At 27.0% G+C, this 19,356-nt stretch overlaps 2 protein-coding genes across 3 annotated transcripts; one reads left to right on the top strand and one right to left on the bottom strand.

Moving 5' to 3' along the window:
- The first annotated feature begins 2,919 nt into the window (after window positions 1–2,919).
- LOC135923258 (uncharacterized) lies at window positions 2,920–12,737 on the top strand. Of its 2 annotated transcripts, none has more exons than XR_010571161.1 (7): window positions 2,920–3,339; window positions 3,636–3,822; window positions 5,350–5,474; window positions 6,033–6,110; window positions 6,414–6,583; window positions 7,400–7,516; window positions 7,664–7,794. XR_010571161.1 is itself a non-coding variant. In XM_065457913.1 (7 exons), the coding sequence occupies exons 1-7, from the start codon at window positions 2,949–2,951 to the stop codon at window positions 12,520–12,522; spliced, it is 1,191 nt and encodes a 396-aa protein (XP_065313985.1). In that variant the 5' UTR covers window positions 2,925–2,948; the 3' UTR covers window positions 12,523–12,737. The 2 variants fall into 2 exon arrangements, 1 of the variants encoding a protein (XP_065313985.1); XM_065457913.1 differs by lacking the exon at window positions 7,400–7,516 and adding an exon at window positions 12,444–12,737 and having other exon boundaries at window positions 2,925–3,339; window positions 7,664–7,824.
- A 902-nt stretch (window positions 12,738–13,639) lies between these two features.
- LOC135923379 (pre-mRNA-splicing factor 18-like) lies at window positions 13,640–19,013 on the bottom strand. The gene is made up of 7 exons (XM_065458082.1): window positions 18,929–19,013; window positions 18,766–18,852; window positions 18,450–18,716; window positions 15,704–15,847; window positions 15,479–15,547; window positions 15,198–15,410; window positions 13,640–14,074 (listed from the first exon to the last, which is right to left on the bottom strand). The coding sequence occupies exons 1-7, from the start codon at window positions 18,989–18,991 to the stop codon at window positions 13,838–13,840; spliced, it is 1,080 nt and encodes a 359-aa protein (XP_065314154.1). The 5' UTR covers window positions 18,992–19,013; the 3' UTR covers window positions 13,640–13,837.
- Window positions 19,014–19,356: the final 343 nt, after the last annotated feature.

The following is a 19,356-nucleotide window of genomic DNA, read 5'->3' as shown; positions in this document are numbered from 1 at the left end:
TGAGTCATGAGTGCCAGCTTTTTATGTCAGAATGATTTTTTAAAATTATTATTTGTAAATAATTTATAAATAGGATACAATTTGTAATATATATATTTTTAAGATCATAAACTAAGATGCAAATTTAAGTTAGGTAAATTTTTAATAAGCAAACAAATCCTTGTTTCTCATTCAACACGCCCGTTGAGAAATTAGAAAGGTTGAAAAGTTTATTTTTAAACCCTCTATAAGGAATAGTCATTGGGAGAGTAGATTAGAAAGCTCTCAGGGAGTATTTAAAGTTTATTCTACTCATGTTGAACTGACCTGTAATGTGCCTTTAATAGATTCTTCGTGGAAATAAAACGAAATTAAAATTTATCATCACAGCTTTTCTGCCATTATTTCTATCTCCACGCTAAAAAAAATAAATAAGATAACCATTTCATTAGCTATAACATAAGGTTACTAAATTAAATAATATTCCGATATTTCGCACGCTACCTCTTATAATGTAGGAGATGGTCACACTTCTGCTGTAACAAATTTTATACCCTTTTTTACCAAATAGCAGAATAAAATGGCGGAGATGAGGGTAACACATAGTATTTTCAATTTTTCAAAATATATTATATATATAGCAAATACGTTATAAGCCGTAAAAAAAAGTAATCGTTCACAACAGTATGAACCCAACTAACTACAATTAGAAATCTATAAGTCGTGTGAAAAAAAATATTGAATCCATTTATTTAAAAATTTTGCTTGGCCCGCCCTCTCAATATATAAAATATTTAATTGGTTTTTTTTAAACTTACCCCCCCCCCCCTTTCTCTTCATTTTACGCGAGAATTATTTCAAATTTACCCACCCACCTGTTGTTTTAAAATTATTTTTAAATATGCTAAGTTTTCCAAAATCTTTATATTTTAGCCCGATCCCCGCGACGGACCTTTAATGTATGTAGTAGGGGTTTAGTCGATCTGGGGTTTTAGGAAATTGTTAACACTTAAATCATTTATTAGATTATTTTTTTTAATAGCTCCAATTTTTCTGGAATTATATAAAGTAACCTACTCTGTAATATTCAGACACCTTTACTGTGTTCCTTTAAAAAATTACACTTAAATTATACTAATTTTTATACCTCAGGTTTATACATAATATACACAAGAATTGGACGAAATTATACATGCTAGAGGTCACATTTAAGCCAACTCTGGTTATAGACAAAAACAACAAAAATACCAATAACATCTCCCACTTATGATTTAAGAACTTTTGTTAGTAAAAGGGGGATATATTTATCTTATTTTTACATTCATGTGTCTTGTCTCCAACCCCAATAACCAGGTAAACAAGGAGGAAAGTCCACCAAAATAATATAAGAGTATATCTTATGGGAGGGGGGGGGGTGTATCACTCCTCACTTAAGTAATTTGAGGAGTATATTATGCCACCTCTCTTTACTTTCGTGATATATTCATTGTTCTGAGATAATGACACTAGAAGACGAATATTTTATAAACTTGAGTTAAGAGTTCAACTAGAGGATGAATATTTTATGAACTTGAGTTTGCCAATACTTTCGAGGTATATAAACTCGTTATAAAGGGCTCGCTATAAAAGTTTTACGACATTAAACTCAAAAATGATCGCGGTTTAGATTTCTAGGAAATAGATTCGTTCGCGATAATGAGTTGGCGATATTGACCTTGTTATACATGTTTTTCGAGGAAAAAATTTTCCCGAATTGGTTTGATATTACCTCCGCTCTATAAATACCTTCTCGATATACGTTATAAAGGATTTCGCAATAAATATTTCGCTTAATTTATAGGTCTATTCTATCTCCTATAGATATAATGCTAGAGTTCTTTAAGTGATTTTAAAAGTTTGGGTAAAACAGCAGGAGTAAAATTAAAACCTACAGCAAATACAATTTTTTTTTAAAAAAAAATGTCTCACACTCTAATTCGAATTATAGCAAAATTAGGTTTTATTTAAAAAAAAAATCGCATTATAAATGATTTAAATTTTAAAATTATTCTAAAATCCCAGATTGACTAATCACTTAAGATGGTGACTTAGCGGATTAAATATACATTTTAAACAAGAGACGGGCTGGTATCTTTAAAATAAATTTTCGGGTAAAATGATCAGAAAGAAGTAAAAAAGAATCAAAACATTATATTTTAAAAATTATCCGGACGGGCGGGTGGGTAGGGCCAAATAAATTTTTTTGAAAAATGGGTTGGAGGGTAATATTTTTTAAATTATGATGGGCAGTTGGGTAGAATAAAAACGTTACTTCACTAATTATATATATTTAATATAATTTTTTATGGTAAATGATTAGATATTACATAACAAATGACCCCAGCGCAACTCATTTACCAAATTTAAGATACTGTTCTAATGCCAGTATCAATTTATTTTTAAAATAATATTTATTTAAGGATATGTCTTATGTAATTGAAAACGGGGAATTTAATATGTATTGTTATAGGTCATAATAATCATTTAGCCTTGATTTGATTAGGAAAGTATTTTATAGTTATCATATTATGATGATAATATTCAGCCTATTTTGTAATATCATCAGTTAACGCGCCGAAATATTTAATAATAAGCTCATATATCATCAAATTCCATCAAAACAATTATTTAGGATTAAAAGAATGATCTATCCATTTTGAATTCCTGATGTTTTAAGAACAATCACATTTAAGAAAAAAATGAGATAAAAAAAACTATAAATTTCTTAAATTATTATAATTATTATACAAATCAAATTATATTTTTTTTCTGTTAATTTTCCACAAAAAGGTAATTTTAAAATTAGAATACATAACAATCATTATAAGGTATTAATAAATCATCTCCTATAACTAATAGAATAAAATAAAATTTTTTGCATAAATATGAAAGCTTTAACTGTTTCTCCATACTTATTTTTCTTAAAAAAAATGTCAGGGATTTTGACAAAATTTTTTTTCTATCTCTTAATATTTCAAGATCTAGGAGCTTATTTAGACTTATTAATTAATTCAACAGCTAATGAACAGCATTCTGGCAATGGGAGCTCACAAAAATTCGGATTCTCTTCCTTCATCAACACCTCTATAACTTATAACACGTCTATAAAATTAACACTTACGACTAGTAGCAGTAATCATGACTCAGATGACCTTAACGATATTAATGACGCAGAAACTATTAAAGAAAAAGAAAAAATTAATATATCTCTAAAACCAGTTCAAGGTAAGAAAACAGTTATAGATGAGCATTTACCAACAGCTACTAAAACTAAAAATTCTGAAAAACACACTACTAAATCAACGAATACCGATACAAAAGGTGAGTTGATAAATATTTTGCTTTATAAATTTTTTTAATGGTTTAAATTCCTTATTCAGTTTAATTTTAACATGATTAATTTGGTCTTAAATATGATCCCCTTATAATATGGGTATAATGTGGAGAAATGATCAAATTTATCCATGTTACGGGGCTTTAATTAAAATTATAGGCATCAAAACGGTAATATTCAAATTATAATTTCTTTGTTATGAGTCTTACCTCATACTATTATAATCACAAATTTATATTGTATTAAGTTATGAGAATAAAAATATCTTCTTAAAAATAATCAGGAACTCGATGTAAATTGCAACATACGAATGTATCAGATTTATCAGGAGAACGAGAAGAAATCGCGCAATCTCCATTTATGCCGAGCGCGGTGCTTGGAGAGTACGAATCTATGAGATCGCCCTTTATAGGTGCCTTCCTTAAGTTCCTAGGCGAGCAATATGAAGATATCCACGATTATCCTTACAGGTTCACTCTATCTATACTTTCAAAAAAAAATCCTATCTAGAGGAAAAAAAAGATCTCAACTAATTAATAAAATTAGAATCTTTAATAAAAATTTATATATTCTCCTAAATGAAAATGACTTGTATTTTAGAAAAAAAAAAATTCTTAAAAATGCTATAAAAAATTTCTCTTATTCATTAAAATTTCCAGACTGAAATATGTAGTGCAATTATTTTTGTCGCAATAAATCGAAAAATATAAAAAACAAATTTTAATTCATTTTTTAAAAAATAATGAAAAGGAATTGACAATTTACCACTATTGGCGGATTTGGTTACATTTGATTTATAATGTATATAGATTGTTTTTCCATTTTTTAGAGTGATTTTAAAATTATGTATATTAAAAAATTGGAAGATTTTTGCTAGATATTATTAATTTGATATTTTTGTGGGAAGTCTATGAAATTCTCATTCAGGCGATCAGTAACCACAACATTAAAAAATATGATTTTTTTAATATGTTTCGTTTTCGAAAAATTTTTTGCACTTGATTATTTAGGACGCATCAATTTGAAACCATATATTATTATAATCATTTAATCGTTATTTAGTTTTAAAAAAAAACCTTAGAATCTAAATTTTTTTAGCGAAAATATTTTAGATTCTACATGCTTAATTATTATTTAATCCCAAAAAATCATATTCCTCGCCCTTTTTATATTTTATTACAGACTCCATAAAAGTTAAAATTTAGAATATTAATAGCAATTTCTTCTTCATATATAAAATTAACATATAATAAAATATTAAAAAGTGTATCTATACAGACAGTTAAGGGTTTTAATTCTTTAATAAAATTTTAATAGGTCCGGGCATTAAGATTTTGATATGTATATATTTTTTTAAATTTCAAGCGAATATTTTGATTTTGATTATTACTATTTGAAAATAGATAGCAATTATGCTTAGTTCCTTTAATTTTAAAAGCTATTTAACTTAAAACTTAAATCTATCAATAAATAGTAAAAAATTACAAAAAAAAATTAAATTAATGCAAATCAACTTACAAATACAGATTATCAAACACAATTGATTTATAAAAACCCTTGTGTTAAAAATAGATAACCATAGAAAGGATATAAGAGCGTTAAATCACATTGAAGGGGAAAAAAATTAGATATAGATATTAAAAATGTGATGGCTGGATAATTGGTAAAAAAAATATTCAACAGCCAAAGAGGATTTTTTGCAAAACTTTAACGGATCGGACCCTGAATTTTCGTTTAATTTTTACAAGCCTTAGCCGGATAAATTAAAAAAATTCCAATGGGTGGGGGCGGGCCAGACTAAGATTAAACGGGTCCAAAATTCGAGCAAGGCCGAAGAGAGCTGGGCCGAACTTCGCAGATACCTATTTCTATATATTTTTTTATATTCCTTCTTTCCTTCTTTTATTGATTAAGTTATTCTTTTGTCAATTTTCTGACAGAATCCATTTAATATATATATATAAATGAATATAATCATTTTTTTTATTTCTCACAAGGGAATATGATTTGCGCGAATTTTGCGGAGATTATTTTTGTACCCCTTGGAAAATTGTTTGTAGAAATAATTTTTACGAAGTCAGACAGTATCTTAATATCACAGCAATCAAGGCTTCATCCACTGGTAAAATATTAAAATAAGTTTTATCAAAAAAAAAAGAAGCAGATCTTTAAATTATAATTATAATACCCGTTGTTGAGAAGTTTAAAATGCTGATTCAATTAATGCTATATTTTTATATATTTTTAAAATAAGCGGCTATCTCATATTGATGGTTTGGTTTTTTTTTAAAATTATACCATGAAATTCTGATAATAATCAAAATATTAAAACTAATCTGTTATAAAGAAGAAGAAGAAAAAATATGTATACCGTGCAATTCGTTTTAATTTTTATATTTTTTTTGTAATGCAAAGAGAAAGTAAGGTTATATTATAACTTAGATAAAGAGAACTTGAACTATATATCATTTAATTTTTCTTACATTGGTCAATTACTTATATGGCAATGAAACCATAATAGCCTATTGAAGGTAATCCTTAGAGATATTATTTCATTTTTTTTATATTAAGGTATCTATTATATATATAAGCGTATAAAATTTCAAAAGTGTAAAATATATGCAATAAATACTGATTTTCATAAATCTTTAAAAATAAATTTATTTATTTACTTACGAAGGACAAGAATATACAGATAAAGGATTAACCCCAGCTGTTATTAGACTTTTACGTTATTTTATGGGAGAAAATGACAGAAGTAAGTCACTTTTTTAAAACTATATTTTAAAACTCTTGGGTCGAAACTCATGAGTATCTTACAATTAAGATATTACGACTTTTTGTATAAAAATGCTAACCTATATTATCATATTATTTTTTTAAACCAAATTAATCTAATTTAAATCTCTTTTAATCAAAATTAATAACAATAGACAGGATTTAAGTTGAAGGGGAATAAAATTAGTTAATTTAGGTCGTTTTTAATTTAAAAAATAAATATATAATAAGGCTTATTTTATATTTTTAAGTTCATAATAACTCCATTTGTATTCATTCCTAGACATAACCATAAATATGACCACTCCGATATTTATTGATCCACCTACCCGATCCATAAGTGATAATAAACAAGAATTTATGGAACTTTTAAATGGAGGCCATGGGCCCTCAGTCTTCTTAGACGTTCATCCCCCTTATGTAGTCGATACTCCGAAACCTACTAACCCATTGGTTTCTTTTTAATTATATATTATACTATATCACATATGTTTGTGCATATTTTTTATAAAAATTTTAAATGACTAAAACATTAACGTCAAAATTATCTAAAAATTCATAGGGTATTTTGTATTCTAGAGGTCTGCAAAATGATTTTTACGTTTGAGCTTAACCAGAGCCCGAAATCAAAAAAATTTTCTTAACCCCACCACAACCTAGTTAAATATTTTTAAATGAGTGAAAATATTATAAAATCTAAAAAACAATTAAAAATTATGATTACCTTAAATAAAAGTTTATTTGACCACCATAATTTAATTAATATTTATATTAAGTTTTATTTTTAATTAAATATTAAACATATGCCTTTTATTCAGTTTAAATATTAAAAAGTTAAAATACCATCGAATTAAAAAAATTATAGCGATTATATAAATATAAATTATAATCAATAATATCACATAGTGAGTGATATAAATAATGAGGAATCGAGTTTCTCAGGCCTAAACAAGTCCTCCTATCCCTACCAGCTGCTTAAAGCGCTTTTTTTTATAGCTAGCTGAGGAAGGGATAGCCAAGAATTTAAGAGCCAAAATACTTAAATTGGGAAAGTCGTTGTGGTAAATCTTCCATCAATTTAAGATGTGGTAAACGATTTTAAATATTGAAAGTTTTGGACTATTTAATTAAATAGATATTAGATAAATATATTTCAATTAAACTGATAAAATATGATGTAAAATAAAATTGAAAATGACATGTTATTCTAATTCACACATTATGAATTAAAATGATTATTTAGGATAGTTATATTTATTTGTCGGGTAGATTTTAGGGTCGAACACTCCCAGAGCTGAATCCAAGCCCGAAAATAAAGTCTTTTATATCTGAATCCGACCCGAGCTCCGGATGGGTCGGGCTAGACAACCCCTGTGGCCATCTATTGTAATCCAAACATTATATTTACAATAAAATCGCATTTTCAATTACCAAAAGTTCAAATAAATAATTTAAAGTCGAAAAATAACACTGTCTGAAAAGATTCATTGACGATAACATATTTATTATATTTTAAAATAAAATAACACATAGGTTAAAATAGTGAGATATAATACCCCGGCGGCTTATGTTAGAATGTTTGGTGGATATGCTCTTCCTACTACTTTTGTTTCTAAAGCGAGAGAATTGCTCAATATTTTGGAGTTGAACAAGCAAATAGTGACCTTCAATCTTTCTTACGTAACCTATAATTAGTAAATGATTATCATTATAATAGTATTTGTAATAACCTCCCTTTAAAAAGTTTTAAAAAAGTAGGGGAGACCGGGGAAGATTTCGAACCTCAATCAATTTTATATTATCAAAATAATTTGGGTAAATAAACTGAATCCCCAAAAGCTATTTAAAATAGTTAATATAGTTATAGTAACTATTACAATGGTTACGTCGGTCTAACGTGATGTGATTTATGGTTTAATGAATAAATTAAGGTCGAAATAAAAAAATTTAACTTTCTTTTGATTTCAAAATATATTAATTTAGCTATAATATCATACATAATACGTAATATAATAAACAAGTAAATTAAATTAATAATAATAATTAATATTTAAAATTGGTATTATAATATTCATTTAAAATAATTTACGTTTCATAAGCAATATAAAATATAAATAATTGACTAAATCATTAATTGCTATTTTCAAATGAATGACAAACAAATTTTGTCTGCTTGATATTCTATTGAATTGACATTTATACCTATGGACGAATTTAGCCTCATATAAACTATTTGATGCGTGATTCAGGGCCCCTATTATATTATGGGTACAACTTAGCAATGGCAGGCTATCTTATTATTCTATGAAACTGAAAAGGCGTGTTATGAGATATTTCACCTCGTGCAGTGGCTCCTACAACAGGGAGGGGGGTCCGAAGCAACTGCTTCTAAAAATTTGTGTGGTGTTTTTAAAAAAAATTTTTTTTTTAATTTAATTCTTTTTTGTTTGCTACATCCATCTATAATCAAGGATATCTAGTTTATGAATATAATAATAAGACCCCCTCCCACCCCCACTTTTAATTTAATATGTATTGAAGGAAATTTTGGTCGATGTTTAGTAAATTAGTTTGTTATCCAAGATTTCTTGTCATAAAATTATTTTTCCAATTTCAAAATATGCCCAAAAATATTAACCAAAATAATACAAATGCTTAATTAAAAATTACACATCTCATAATATAAGAGATGATAAATGGACAGACCACATTTGGAAAAGACATGGTGGGCTTTTAACGATATAAAGAAAAGCTTTGTAATAGTAGCTTTTTTCCATATTACAATTTATAATACCCCAGAAAGAATGTGTGGACAATAACCGTTCTATTATAAGAATAATAATAAGATGTCTAGGTTATTTAATATCTCGTAACCAAGCCTTCTGGGAAATAGGCAAAGAAGGCAATATGATGGGCCTTAATAAACTAATTGCAGATTCCGAACCTGTTGTCAAAATGTATTTACAACAAAATGAAGAAAGAAGGTAGAAAAAAATAAGGGAGTAAAATGTAAATTATATTCAAATCTATTATCATATAATAACAAAAATATTCTCATTGAAACCATGAAAAATATGATTATAAAAATAATTCAAAAGAAGATTGAATATAACAGGTGCTTAGTAATATTTATTGAAAATAGTGAGACGCCTAACCCTGTTGAAAGACTGATAGATATATATTATGCAGGAAATACATCTGGTCTCGATATTAAAAATAATATAATATCCAAACTTGGCTCCATGAATCTAACCCTCAAATTCCTAGTTGAAAATTATGACGGAGCTTCAAACATGAGTAGAAGAATCAATGGAATGCAGGCTTTGATTAGAGCGGAGGCGTCAAAGGCAGCTTTTATTTGGTGCTATTGTCATCGATTAAATTTAATCATTGTTCAATCATGCCAATCAATTAAAGAACTCAGAAATATTTTAGGAATATTTGATGAGATTTTTGTATACTTTAATGGCGTTAAAAGATATGAGGTGCCGAAAGCATGTCAGAGTAATGTACTGACAAAATAGCAACGATTTCTACGTATCAAAAATTGTTTATTTTATATTTATAGAAGCTGGCTATCATCATACAAAGCATTTGTAAATTTTTTCCTACTTTATGATGCCTTGAGGGCAACTTTGACAAATTTAAAGGATTCTGAAGATCCTGCCACTTCCACTAAGGCTAGTGCTATAATCTTTAGAATAGAAAAATTTTATTTTATTTTATCACTTTGTGTTTTGGATAAAATATTGCTGATAACAAGCTTGGCTTGTACAAAATTACAAACCATTTCGAAGGATATATGGTTTGCAATAAATCAAATTCAATTGCCTGATTAATTTGAGAAATATAATTTAAATTGTCTTTAATTATTTTTTAATCTTAATTAATAATAACACTGAATTTTTGGATGTTTTTTCAAAAGCACAAGATTTTATGAAGGAGAGAAATCTACCTTTTCATTTTGAAAGTTCTAGACTTCAAACATTCCAATCCAAAAGGAGAGATATACACTTTCATCATTTTTATTTTAGCTTTAAAATCAGTGTTTTATGCTGCGATTTTTGATTTGATTATTATGCAGTTTAATGAAAGATTTAATGATAAATCAATGAAATTTTTAAATCAAACATCATTTTTTACACCAAAGGGAATGGTGGAATAGTCAATTGTTAAAGATGATATCGAGGATATATGTGAATTTTATCATTTAAATTCAAGTCAAATTTTTGAAGAAATGTTGAAATATTTATAAGATGGCTAAAACAGGGAAGTAAATATTACTCGTGCCCTAGAGGTTAAAGAATTTAAAATAGATTCTGAGAATTGTGAAATATTTATACTAATACATTATAACTTCTTCTTCTGATGATAATTCTGAGACTTATGATTCAGACTGGATAAACTATTCTTTTATTTTACCTTATCGTCTACTTTAAAATTTTTCTGCTACCCCTAATTTAACAATTATATAAATATTTATAACCATTCCTACTACCTCATGTATTAATTAAAACAAGATTACGTAGCACCATCATGAAAGATCCATTTATCAATAATTTAACCACTTTATCAATGGAAAAAAATTTATTTAAACAATTAAATATTGATGAGATTATAAATTCTTTCGCTTTCTCTTCCCCTAATTTATCTAAATTATTAATTTTAAAGTAAATATTTTTTTTTTATTTATATTATGTATTAAAGATTGATGCAATAAAAATTATTTTTGATTATGGGTGTCAAAAAATAATTAACTATTTTTTCGAAGGGGGGGGGGTTACTTTTCAGGGGGGTATTCTGTTTCCATCCCTCAGAAAGTGTAGGGGCCACTGACCTAGTGGTTTATAAGAAACATTGTACCCCGAATTAACTCAAGATGTTTATTTAATTTTAAAGTTGGTTTTTGGTTGAGTTTAAGTTCAATTTGTATATCGGTGGATACTTTAGGGAAAAAGTGTCATAGATCACTATTTATAAGGTTAACAAGGCCAATTATATTTACTAAAAAATGTTTACTGAAATTTGCTCGATTAGATGCTAAAACTAAAGTTGTGTAATAGCAGGAAAAATTATTAAAGTGAATCCTAAGCCTCAAGATAAAGTGAGCATTTATAAGAGTCAATATTAATATATTTAAGGATTTTTTGGAAAAATTTTTATTATTAAAGGCTAATTTTAATATTATTTTTTTACGGGATTTTTTTAAATTCATTATTTATATATAAATCATCATTGAAAAATATATAATTAGTTAAAAATTACGAAAAAAAAAATCATAATAACAAAAGGACAATATTGAGGCATAAGCGAAAGCAGCAGAAATTATTCCAAACCTCCTTCATCTAATCATCAGGAGAGATCGAATTAATAAAACAAACATAATTAGCCTTAAGAATGGCTATTGCGATCCTCTGCCTTAAGTAAAAACGTTCGCGAGGCTCCCCAGAATTTTTTCTGATTAGGCGGCCAACGTCTTTAAATAAGTTTTTAGCCAAATCACCATATGTAGTTAAGGTGGAGCAAATGATGGGTATGAATATGTAATTTGAGGAATCAGCGCTGTATTTGCTGATCTTAAAATTTTGAGCTCTGTTCAGAGCGTCCTTGTTAAAATTAGAGGGGGGGTTAGTGTCCAGACAAGAGAAATCCCATATTAAAAATTTTCCTTGATACCATGGAATACGTGTGACCCCATCAGAACGCCTACTATCGGAAAATAAGCCAGAAGGCTCCATTGAGGTAGGAAAACCAGCTGACCTAAGTGCAAGAGATATAATTTGATTGCATATCAAATGTCGAGTTTGCCGGCCGGGATTACGATTGCAATGTAAAGGATGAAGCGCCATATTGTCATCAACAGTATGACATTTGCTGCATTTATATGGTAATGAAAAGGGAATGTTGAGCCTGATACATAAAACATAACTGAGCTCATGGTTGTCCAATTCGAGTTTGAGATTGGTAGATGGAATATCTAAAAATTCATATCCCCGATCTTTAATAAGTTCAATAAATGGGGATCTAGCCAATGGTGAGAGACTCCAAATAAGGTAATCAACGGAGTTTTTCACAAGTGGTAAATCTCAATCCTTCTGCTTCACAGAGATCGGAAATAGGGTTGAGGTTGTGACGGATTTTGCCCATTCTATCTTAGCTGTATTCAAAAAAGGATCGTTGTAATTTAAAAATATTAATATCAAACTTTTTTTCCTTGATGTTTTATGAAAATCTTCCCCTTTATTCACTTACTTATCCATTTTATGAATTTTACAAACTTAGGAGTCACCTTATAATTTTATACTTTATTTAGCCCCAACCAATTTCAAGGAAGACACAACGAGGTGATGTTTGGAATAAACAATTTCAATCCGAAAAAAAAATATTGTTGAAATTATTATGATATAAATTTTATAATCCATTTGAATTTTTAAAAAAAATAATCTTTTAAAATTTATATTCGTTAAAAATCTGATCATGTTTTTTTATTTGTAATAGATACATAAAGTAAAAATCATTAAATGTTATATATTATATACATAAATATGAAATAGTTTAATATCATTTAGAATTTAATTTTTAATGTGATTTTTTGAAATTATTATCTAATCACTATTATTTTCAAGTTTTTATATTTTATTATTTGAACGCAATTTGAAGTATTATAAATTAATATATTTTAAAATATAAATAAAGCATTTATTTATTAAATGTAATTTAAAAAAAATAAATTTATTCATAAAGTTTTGAACTAACATGAAACATGAGTGCGTTCGATTTTTAGATTATGTTAACAGCACTACTATTTAGCAGTTATCCAACATGAGCTTTTTGTTAAAATAATTTTAAAAATACAAGTTTTACTGTATATATATATATATATAATATCTATATAGGATGAATTTGAAAGAGCAAAATGCCACTTTTCGTAAATTTAAAAATAAAATTCATCTCAAAAGGATAAAATCCAAACTATAATCTATTTGATATATTATTTTTATCAGAACTTTTTTCCCCAAAACTAATAATTATTATTGGTTTTGTCCTAAGTTGTGTTGTTAAACGGTCTGATTAAGATTTTAGCCAACTCGAGATTTGGCAAAGAGAGTTCCAAACCTTGCTGCTATTTATGAGAAAAACTTCAAAGTTTATATAATACCTAAAATCTTTTAGCAACATTAGTCCTAAGAATAAATACTCAGGTCAGTCCTAAATTTTTTTTATATCACATTCATTTCTCATAGTATATCATTTCAAAACAATTTGATCGAAAAATTTTTATACACCCAGGCCAGGTCGAAATATTTTTACAAATCCAAACAGAAACATCTGTCCTATTTATAAAAAAAATATAAGAATGAGTGTTTAATAATTTCACTAAGCCCAACTTACAATAAGGCCATTAACTGCCAGTTATAGTTATGAGAAATCTATAAAAATATTAAAAGTTAACTGAAGAATATAATACGATTATTTATTTGACGCGATTTGATATATAAATATTTTCGTAATGATAGTAATAGTAATCATCAATATACAAAAGAAATAGCAAATTATAATCTAATATTATTAGGAGTCTTATAACAGGACAATATTTTATATATAATTAAGTTTCATAGATAACGAAATATATTAACTTTATAAATATTATCGCTCCCGTATCATATATACATTAAAGAATAGCGCGTATCATATATCCTCGGGTACTTAAATTCCTCCATATTCTATGCATTTGGAAGGGTCAGCTATAAAAAGCCTTTGATTAGCAGTGAGGATTCTCTTCAAGCCTTGAACGTACTTGCGTTGAGTCTCGTCATTTAGCACGTGGGCCACGTGCTTGCTGGCGATTCGCTCCCGGCCAGTCCTCACATGGATGCCTGGCATAGTCACGCCTATGGGCCAAGGGGCATTACCAATCGCCATCTGTAAGTAACATTCGTTAGCCTAAATCCCGCCCAAATTTTTTATAAAAAATAACCATTTAAACTTTGATTTCCAATCTAATGATCTTTCTCTTATCCCCCCCCCCCAGGGTGTATCAAAAAAATTTCTAAATGCAGAAAACGTAGATTTTATTTTATTAATTTTTATTTAAAGTTAAGTAATTCCTGTCTTATTTATACACTGTTGGGAACAAGATTTTCGCCCAATTTATCAAGGCATTTTCTAATACATAGTAGTTTATTTATATAAATTTGATTGGGGACTCAAAAAATTTTTAAATTAGGGAGTTGCCTAAATTAAATAAGTTTTACTGCATGACTAAAAAATTTATTAATAAAAAAAATTCACGATTTAATAAAATATTTATGCATTATTTGTGGATTTAATGTTTATTCGATTACCTTTATGAATTTATAATTACCATTAAAAGACAAATAATTTGAGATTAATTTTTATGACCCTTGAAAAATAAATTAGTTACAACTTTTGTCATTATAAATAAATGTTCTATAATTTTGTTTTACTTTGATTAATTTAATCATAAACTCACCTTGGCAAATAATGCATTTAAAAAAATAATCATATTTGACATATTTTTAACTGTTAATAAAATTTTAAATAGTTAATATTGTTATCAAGTTAAAGTTGAGAGGTGTCTTACAACATTAAAATATTAATACCGCCTCATAAATATAAATGTAATTTTTTTTAAAATTAAATTAGATATTTTTTTGTAAGGCGTTCTAGAACGTTCCGGAACATGGAACGGAGCACATTTTTTGTGGCCGGAGTAGAAACGGATAGCAATGCTATAATTTCGGGTCCAGAATAAAAAATTGTTGAAGTAAGCTATAAAAATTAGAATATTAATTTAACTTAAAAATTAATTTAAACCAACGATTCTAAAATTTTTTTTTGATGTTATTAGCTATTCAAATGGAATTGATTGTAATATACTTTTTCTTCTTATAATCCTCCTTTAATTAAATAACACTTTTAGAAATGGTCAATGCCTATCACAAGCTGCATGAAGCATTCGCTGCTATGCTTACCCCAAAAATATTTAATATTTAATATATTCATATCTTTCATTATTATTTTTCATCGAGCATAGATAAAGTACCTTAATATATTCCCTAGCCAAGGCATATCTTACGATTTCAGTCAGACTTTCGAGTATGTCACTTTGGAGAGACCTCCGTTTGAGCCTTATAAAGAGGGGCTTGAGGTATGTTCGCGTTTGAGTGTGTTGAGCTGACGCCATCTTGCCTTTGACAGTGGATTTAACTTGGAGTGGGCGGGCGTTGAGTTCGCGAGCCCAACATTTCAATATGAACTAAATGAACAAAATTAAATGAATAGAAAAAAAATAAATAAAAGAATATTATAAAAAAGAAAACTAACCTTCAAATATTTTAAAATTATGGCAGAATCCAAATCGGTGCTCCCTTTTCCCAATTCTTTTGACATTTTCTGTGGAGTAAAATGTGAATAAATTATTGAGAAAAAAAATTACATTTTTTATTATTATAAAAAAGAATAAAATACTTTATGCCATTGCCATCCTATTACTTTCTTTTTTGTTAATAAACTTGTTTATATTATTTTTCCATTTCTCCCCATATTTACCAATATATCGTCTATAGTGGTACTGTCCTCGCTGACTTTGACATCGTTCGCTGTCATTTTGATTTTGTTAGTATGTCCATCAAGAGAATTATCTATATCTTGGTCACTTTTTTCCAGGGCTATTTGAAAATCGTTTCTGAAACCCTTGAGAATGTATATAATAAAAATTAAATGAGGAAAAAGTGTTGTTTTCCCTTATATATTATTATATATACAAACATAAGGTATCATTGGCTGGGCTTATTTTTTTTCTGACAAACCCAAACTTGGCCGAATAATTTTTTTGAATTGTATCGATTAACTAATTGAAAAATTAAAAATGAACAAAAAATGTTTTTTTTTAAACCCAGGTTAGAAGATAGGTATTTTAATAGATTTCTGATATATATTAGAATCCTTAATAAAAATGAAGATATAATTGTATAGCCGTATTAATTTGTACCAGACCCAATTTTTATTATTATCATATGATAGCAATTCGATTTTCAATATTAAAAAACATCAATGAATGCATTTTAAGTTCAACACCGCTGATTTTTCTCGCTAGCCCTACCTTGGAAATTGCTGTTGTAGTCAGGGACCCGGAGAGGACAGAAATAAACTGCGAAACCGTTATAAATATCTGGACCGTAACCAAACCAATATAATTATTTTTTGAAGGGGTAAAAAGAACTTTTATAAAAAATTTAAAACGGTTTCACCCAAAATAAAATAAATAATTTTCATTTTTTTACATTCTTTTCCTTGTGGTTGTTTTTTATATATTTTACTATATCTCCTATAATTATTAAATAATCAAAATATTTGTATGACATCCTCTGAGACCCGAACCTTTATTTATAACAGTTCAATTTGGTCATGGTTCAGTAATATATAATATTGGTTGTGGTTCTTAAGAAATTTTTTTTACAAAGTTTTGGTTCAGCAATTGTAAAGGTTCATTACAGTCAGAATTTTTTTTTTATTGAATAATGATTTTAATTATGAACATGCCATCACTAATTTATTTTAATTATAAGCATCTATGAATTATATAAAAAAAATATATAAGTTTCATAACTCATTTTTAAATATATTATTTGAACAATATATATTCTAAACTAAGTGGATTCATATATGTTCATTGTGACGTTAACACAAATTTTAGCCCCAAAAAGGTCCTACAGAAACTTGTGTTGTGAGAACCACCAGTGCTAGCATTTCATTTAGCCATCAATGATTGTATCAAAACATCATCAGATTAACTATTGATAATTAATAAAGCTAGATCATTATGCAATAAAATTTGTACTCATACCATTAAATATTCTAACATACCTAAATAGTTTTAAAAAAACCCTGAGATGTACTAGGTGGAATTCTATCTACCTCATGCTAAAAAGATTGGTAAAATTAAAAGGATATGTGATGAAATGGAAATGGATGAAAGCATTGATCTATGTGAAGATGAATGAGAAATTAATAAGGATATTTAAAAGCAATGAAACCCTCTGATAATTAACAAAGATTCTTCAAACTGAACAATTAACATTGGGAAATTTTTACGCAACATGGCTAAATTGTCTAATAGAAACATAAAAGGTACAAACACCCTTTTCTCACCATCTTTCTACATGTATCAAGGCAAGAGATACTAATATTAAAAATGATGCATTTTGTGTGACCTTATACATGAACCCAAGTTATCAGATATTGCTGACAGATGCAGTGTTGTTAAACAGCTCGATTCGAGTCGATTTTTTTAAAAATAAATATAGAAATAAAATCATGAAACATTTTTGTTTAAAAAAAACAGAGCTGAGATAACAACTCTAAAGATTTTAGTGAATTTGAACCCTTTTTTAAAATGAGAATTAAAAATCAAAGGTCAAGATTTTGATTTAGTCATAATTTTTTATTTTGAAAAGAGCTAAATGAGGAAACTTTAATTTCCAGAAAATCTGAAAATTTTCGATAACATTGGTTATATTTTTTGATGCAATTTCCTGAATCATAGAAATGGTAGCTTCATCAATATACCTGCCTATTATTAAATTCATCCAAATTAATATTATTTACTTTATACAATAACATTATCTTTTAATAAATAATACTCTAAAGCAAGGGTCAATCATTATAGATATTATATATATGTTTATGAATTATATTATTTATTCAGTTTCACTAAATCAGCTAAAGATGACCATTATAATAGCATTAGGACTATTATTATAATCCTGAACATGTTCTAAATACTAAAATACAGGGAAATAATAATTGAAAATGATAAAGTCACCTCTGTACCAAAATGATATGGTTCTAGAAATTTTAAATTAATTTCTATATTATTCCAAGCTAAAGCAATGAAGAAACCTAAAACATAAATATATATTTATCTATTTTTAACTTATATCAAACTAATCTTTTAATGTAATTGGTAAATATTTGATTTTATATTCATAAAACAAGAATATATTTGTATTGGCCCCACCCCTAGATCTCACATTGGAGAAGAAAGCAGTAACATCACTAGTTATGGTAGTAAAAAAAGTAATTTAAATTATAATTATTTGAGACCCCTGTATTGTAAAGACTAGTGACACCCCTGGAAGAATGTTTAGTCTCTTAAGATATTCAGATAAAAGGAGTCTTAAAATCAATGAGAAATATATAATTCAAGGCAGTTAAAAGAAATCAACATTCAATATATTTGCTTGGAATTATTTAATCATGATCAATAAATGTATGTCATTAATAAGTTTATTACTTTGTCAAGCTCAGGTTTTATCATTTCAATACTCTTAAGCCTTTGATATGCTTCATAATCTGTTTCACTAAATAATCGTATAGGTTGATCTCTTTGTCTTAATTGAGCTATTACTTCTTTTCTATGAGGAATTTTAACCTGTATAGACAATGATATTTCGTTTTCATTAACTGAATTTGATTTATGATGATTTTGATCTTGTTCTTGCTTATAATCTTTGTGTTGCAAGGGTTTGATAAATTTTATATCATTTTTTTCTTTAATAACCTTGTGAAAATTAATATTTTGGAATTATATTTATTTGTATTTAATTCACTTGTTTCTGGTTATCATTTAAAGAATGTTGGTTATTTTCTAATATATCAGTTATTTCTGTATATTTTAAATATTTTTTATTTGGATGCTATATAAAAAAAATACTTTATAAGCAAATTATATAAATAATTTTAAAAACTATAATAATTTTAAAAAGTATTTACTATTAATGCGGCTTCTTTAAGTAATCTTTTCTTATTCTCCAAATCTTTCTTCAAAAGTTCCATTTATAAGAAAAAATGATATAAATGTGGTAATGATGTATAGCGTTAAACGTTGTTGATTATTTGGTGTTTTTCTTATAAATTTACCAAGCGTTGGTGACGTATTTTTATTTCCAACCATCCAACAGCTGTTTATTTTCTTCTAAATCTAATAAGTAATTAAGCTTTAATATATATTAATCTATTAAAACGACAAATAACATTATATTCACTCTAATCTAATATCATATTCTTATAAATCATTTCAATCAAATAAATATAAAATTGTAAATTACACAATCACCCATATTAATCACAAATTTGAATAATAAATAAGGGCCTTTGCCATTTGTTGAGTGGGATTATACTGTTCCATTGAATCTAGGTAT

Source organism: Gordionus sp. m RMFG-2023, chromosome 2, assembly GCF_954871325.1.
Source record: "Gordionus sp. m RMFG-2023 chromosome 2, tfGorSpeb1-WG-v2, whole genome shotgun sequence".
NCBI classification, from domain to species: Eukaryota; Metazoa; Nematomorpha; class Gordioida; order Chordodea; family Parachordodidae; genus Gordionus; species Gordionus sp. m RMFG-2023.
Note: the sequence above shows the minus strand (reverse complement) of the source record. Positions and strands in the feature narration are given on the sequence as shown.

Coding starts and splice junctions, on each gene's coding strand:
- LOC135923379 (XM_065458082.1), bottom strand. CDS start 18,991: ATGGAACTTTTGAAGAAAGATTTGGAGAATAAGAAAAGATTACTTAAA. Junction 18,717..18,765: donor TAAATGATAACCAGAAACAA/GTGAATTAAATA, acceptor AATTTTCACAAG/GTTATTAAAGAAAAAAATGA. Junction 14,075..15,197: donor TGGCTAGGGAATATATTAAG/GTACTTTATCTA, acceptor GGCGGGATTTAG/GCTAACGAATGTTACTTACA.
- LOC135923258 (XM_065457913.1), top strand. CDS start 2,949: ATGTCAGGGATTTTGACAAAATTTTTTTTCTATCTCTTAATATTTCAA. Junction 5,475..6,032: donor AATCAAGGCTTCATCCACTG/GTAAAATATTAA, acceptor TTACTTACGAAG/GACAAGAATATACAGATAAA. Junction 7,825..12,443: donor TCTTACGTAACCTATAATTA/GTAAATGATTAT, acceptor TACTTTATTTAG/CCCCAACCAATTTCAAGGAA.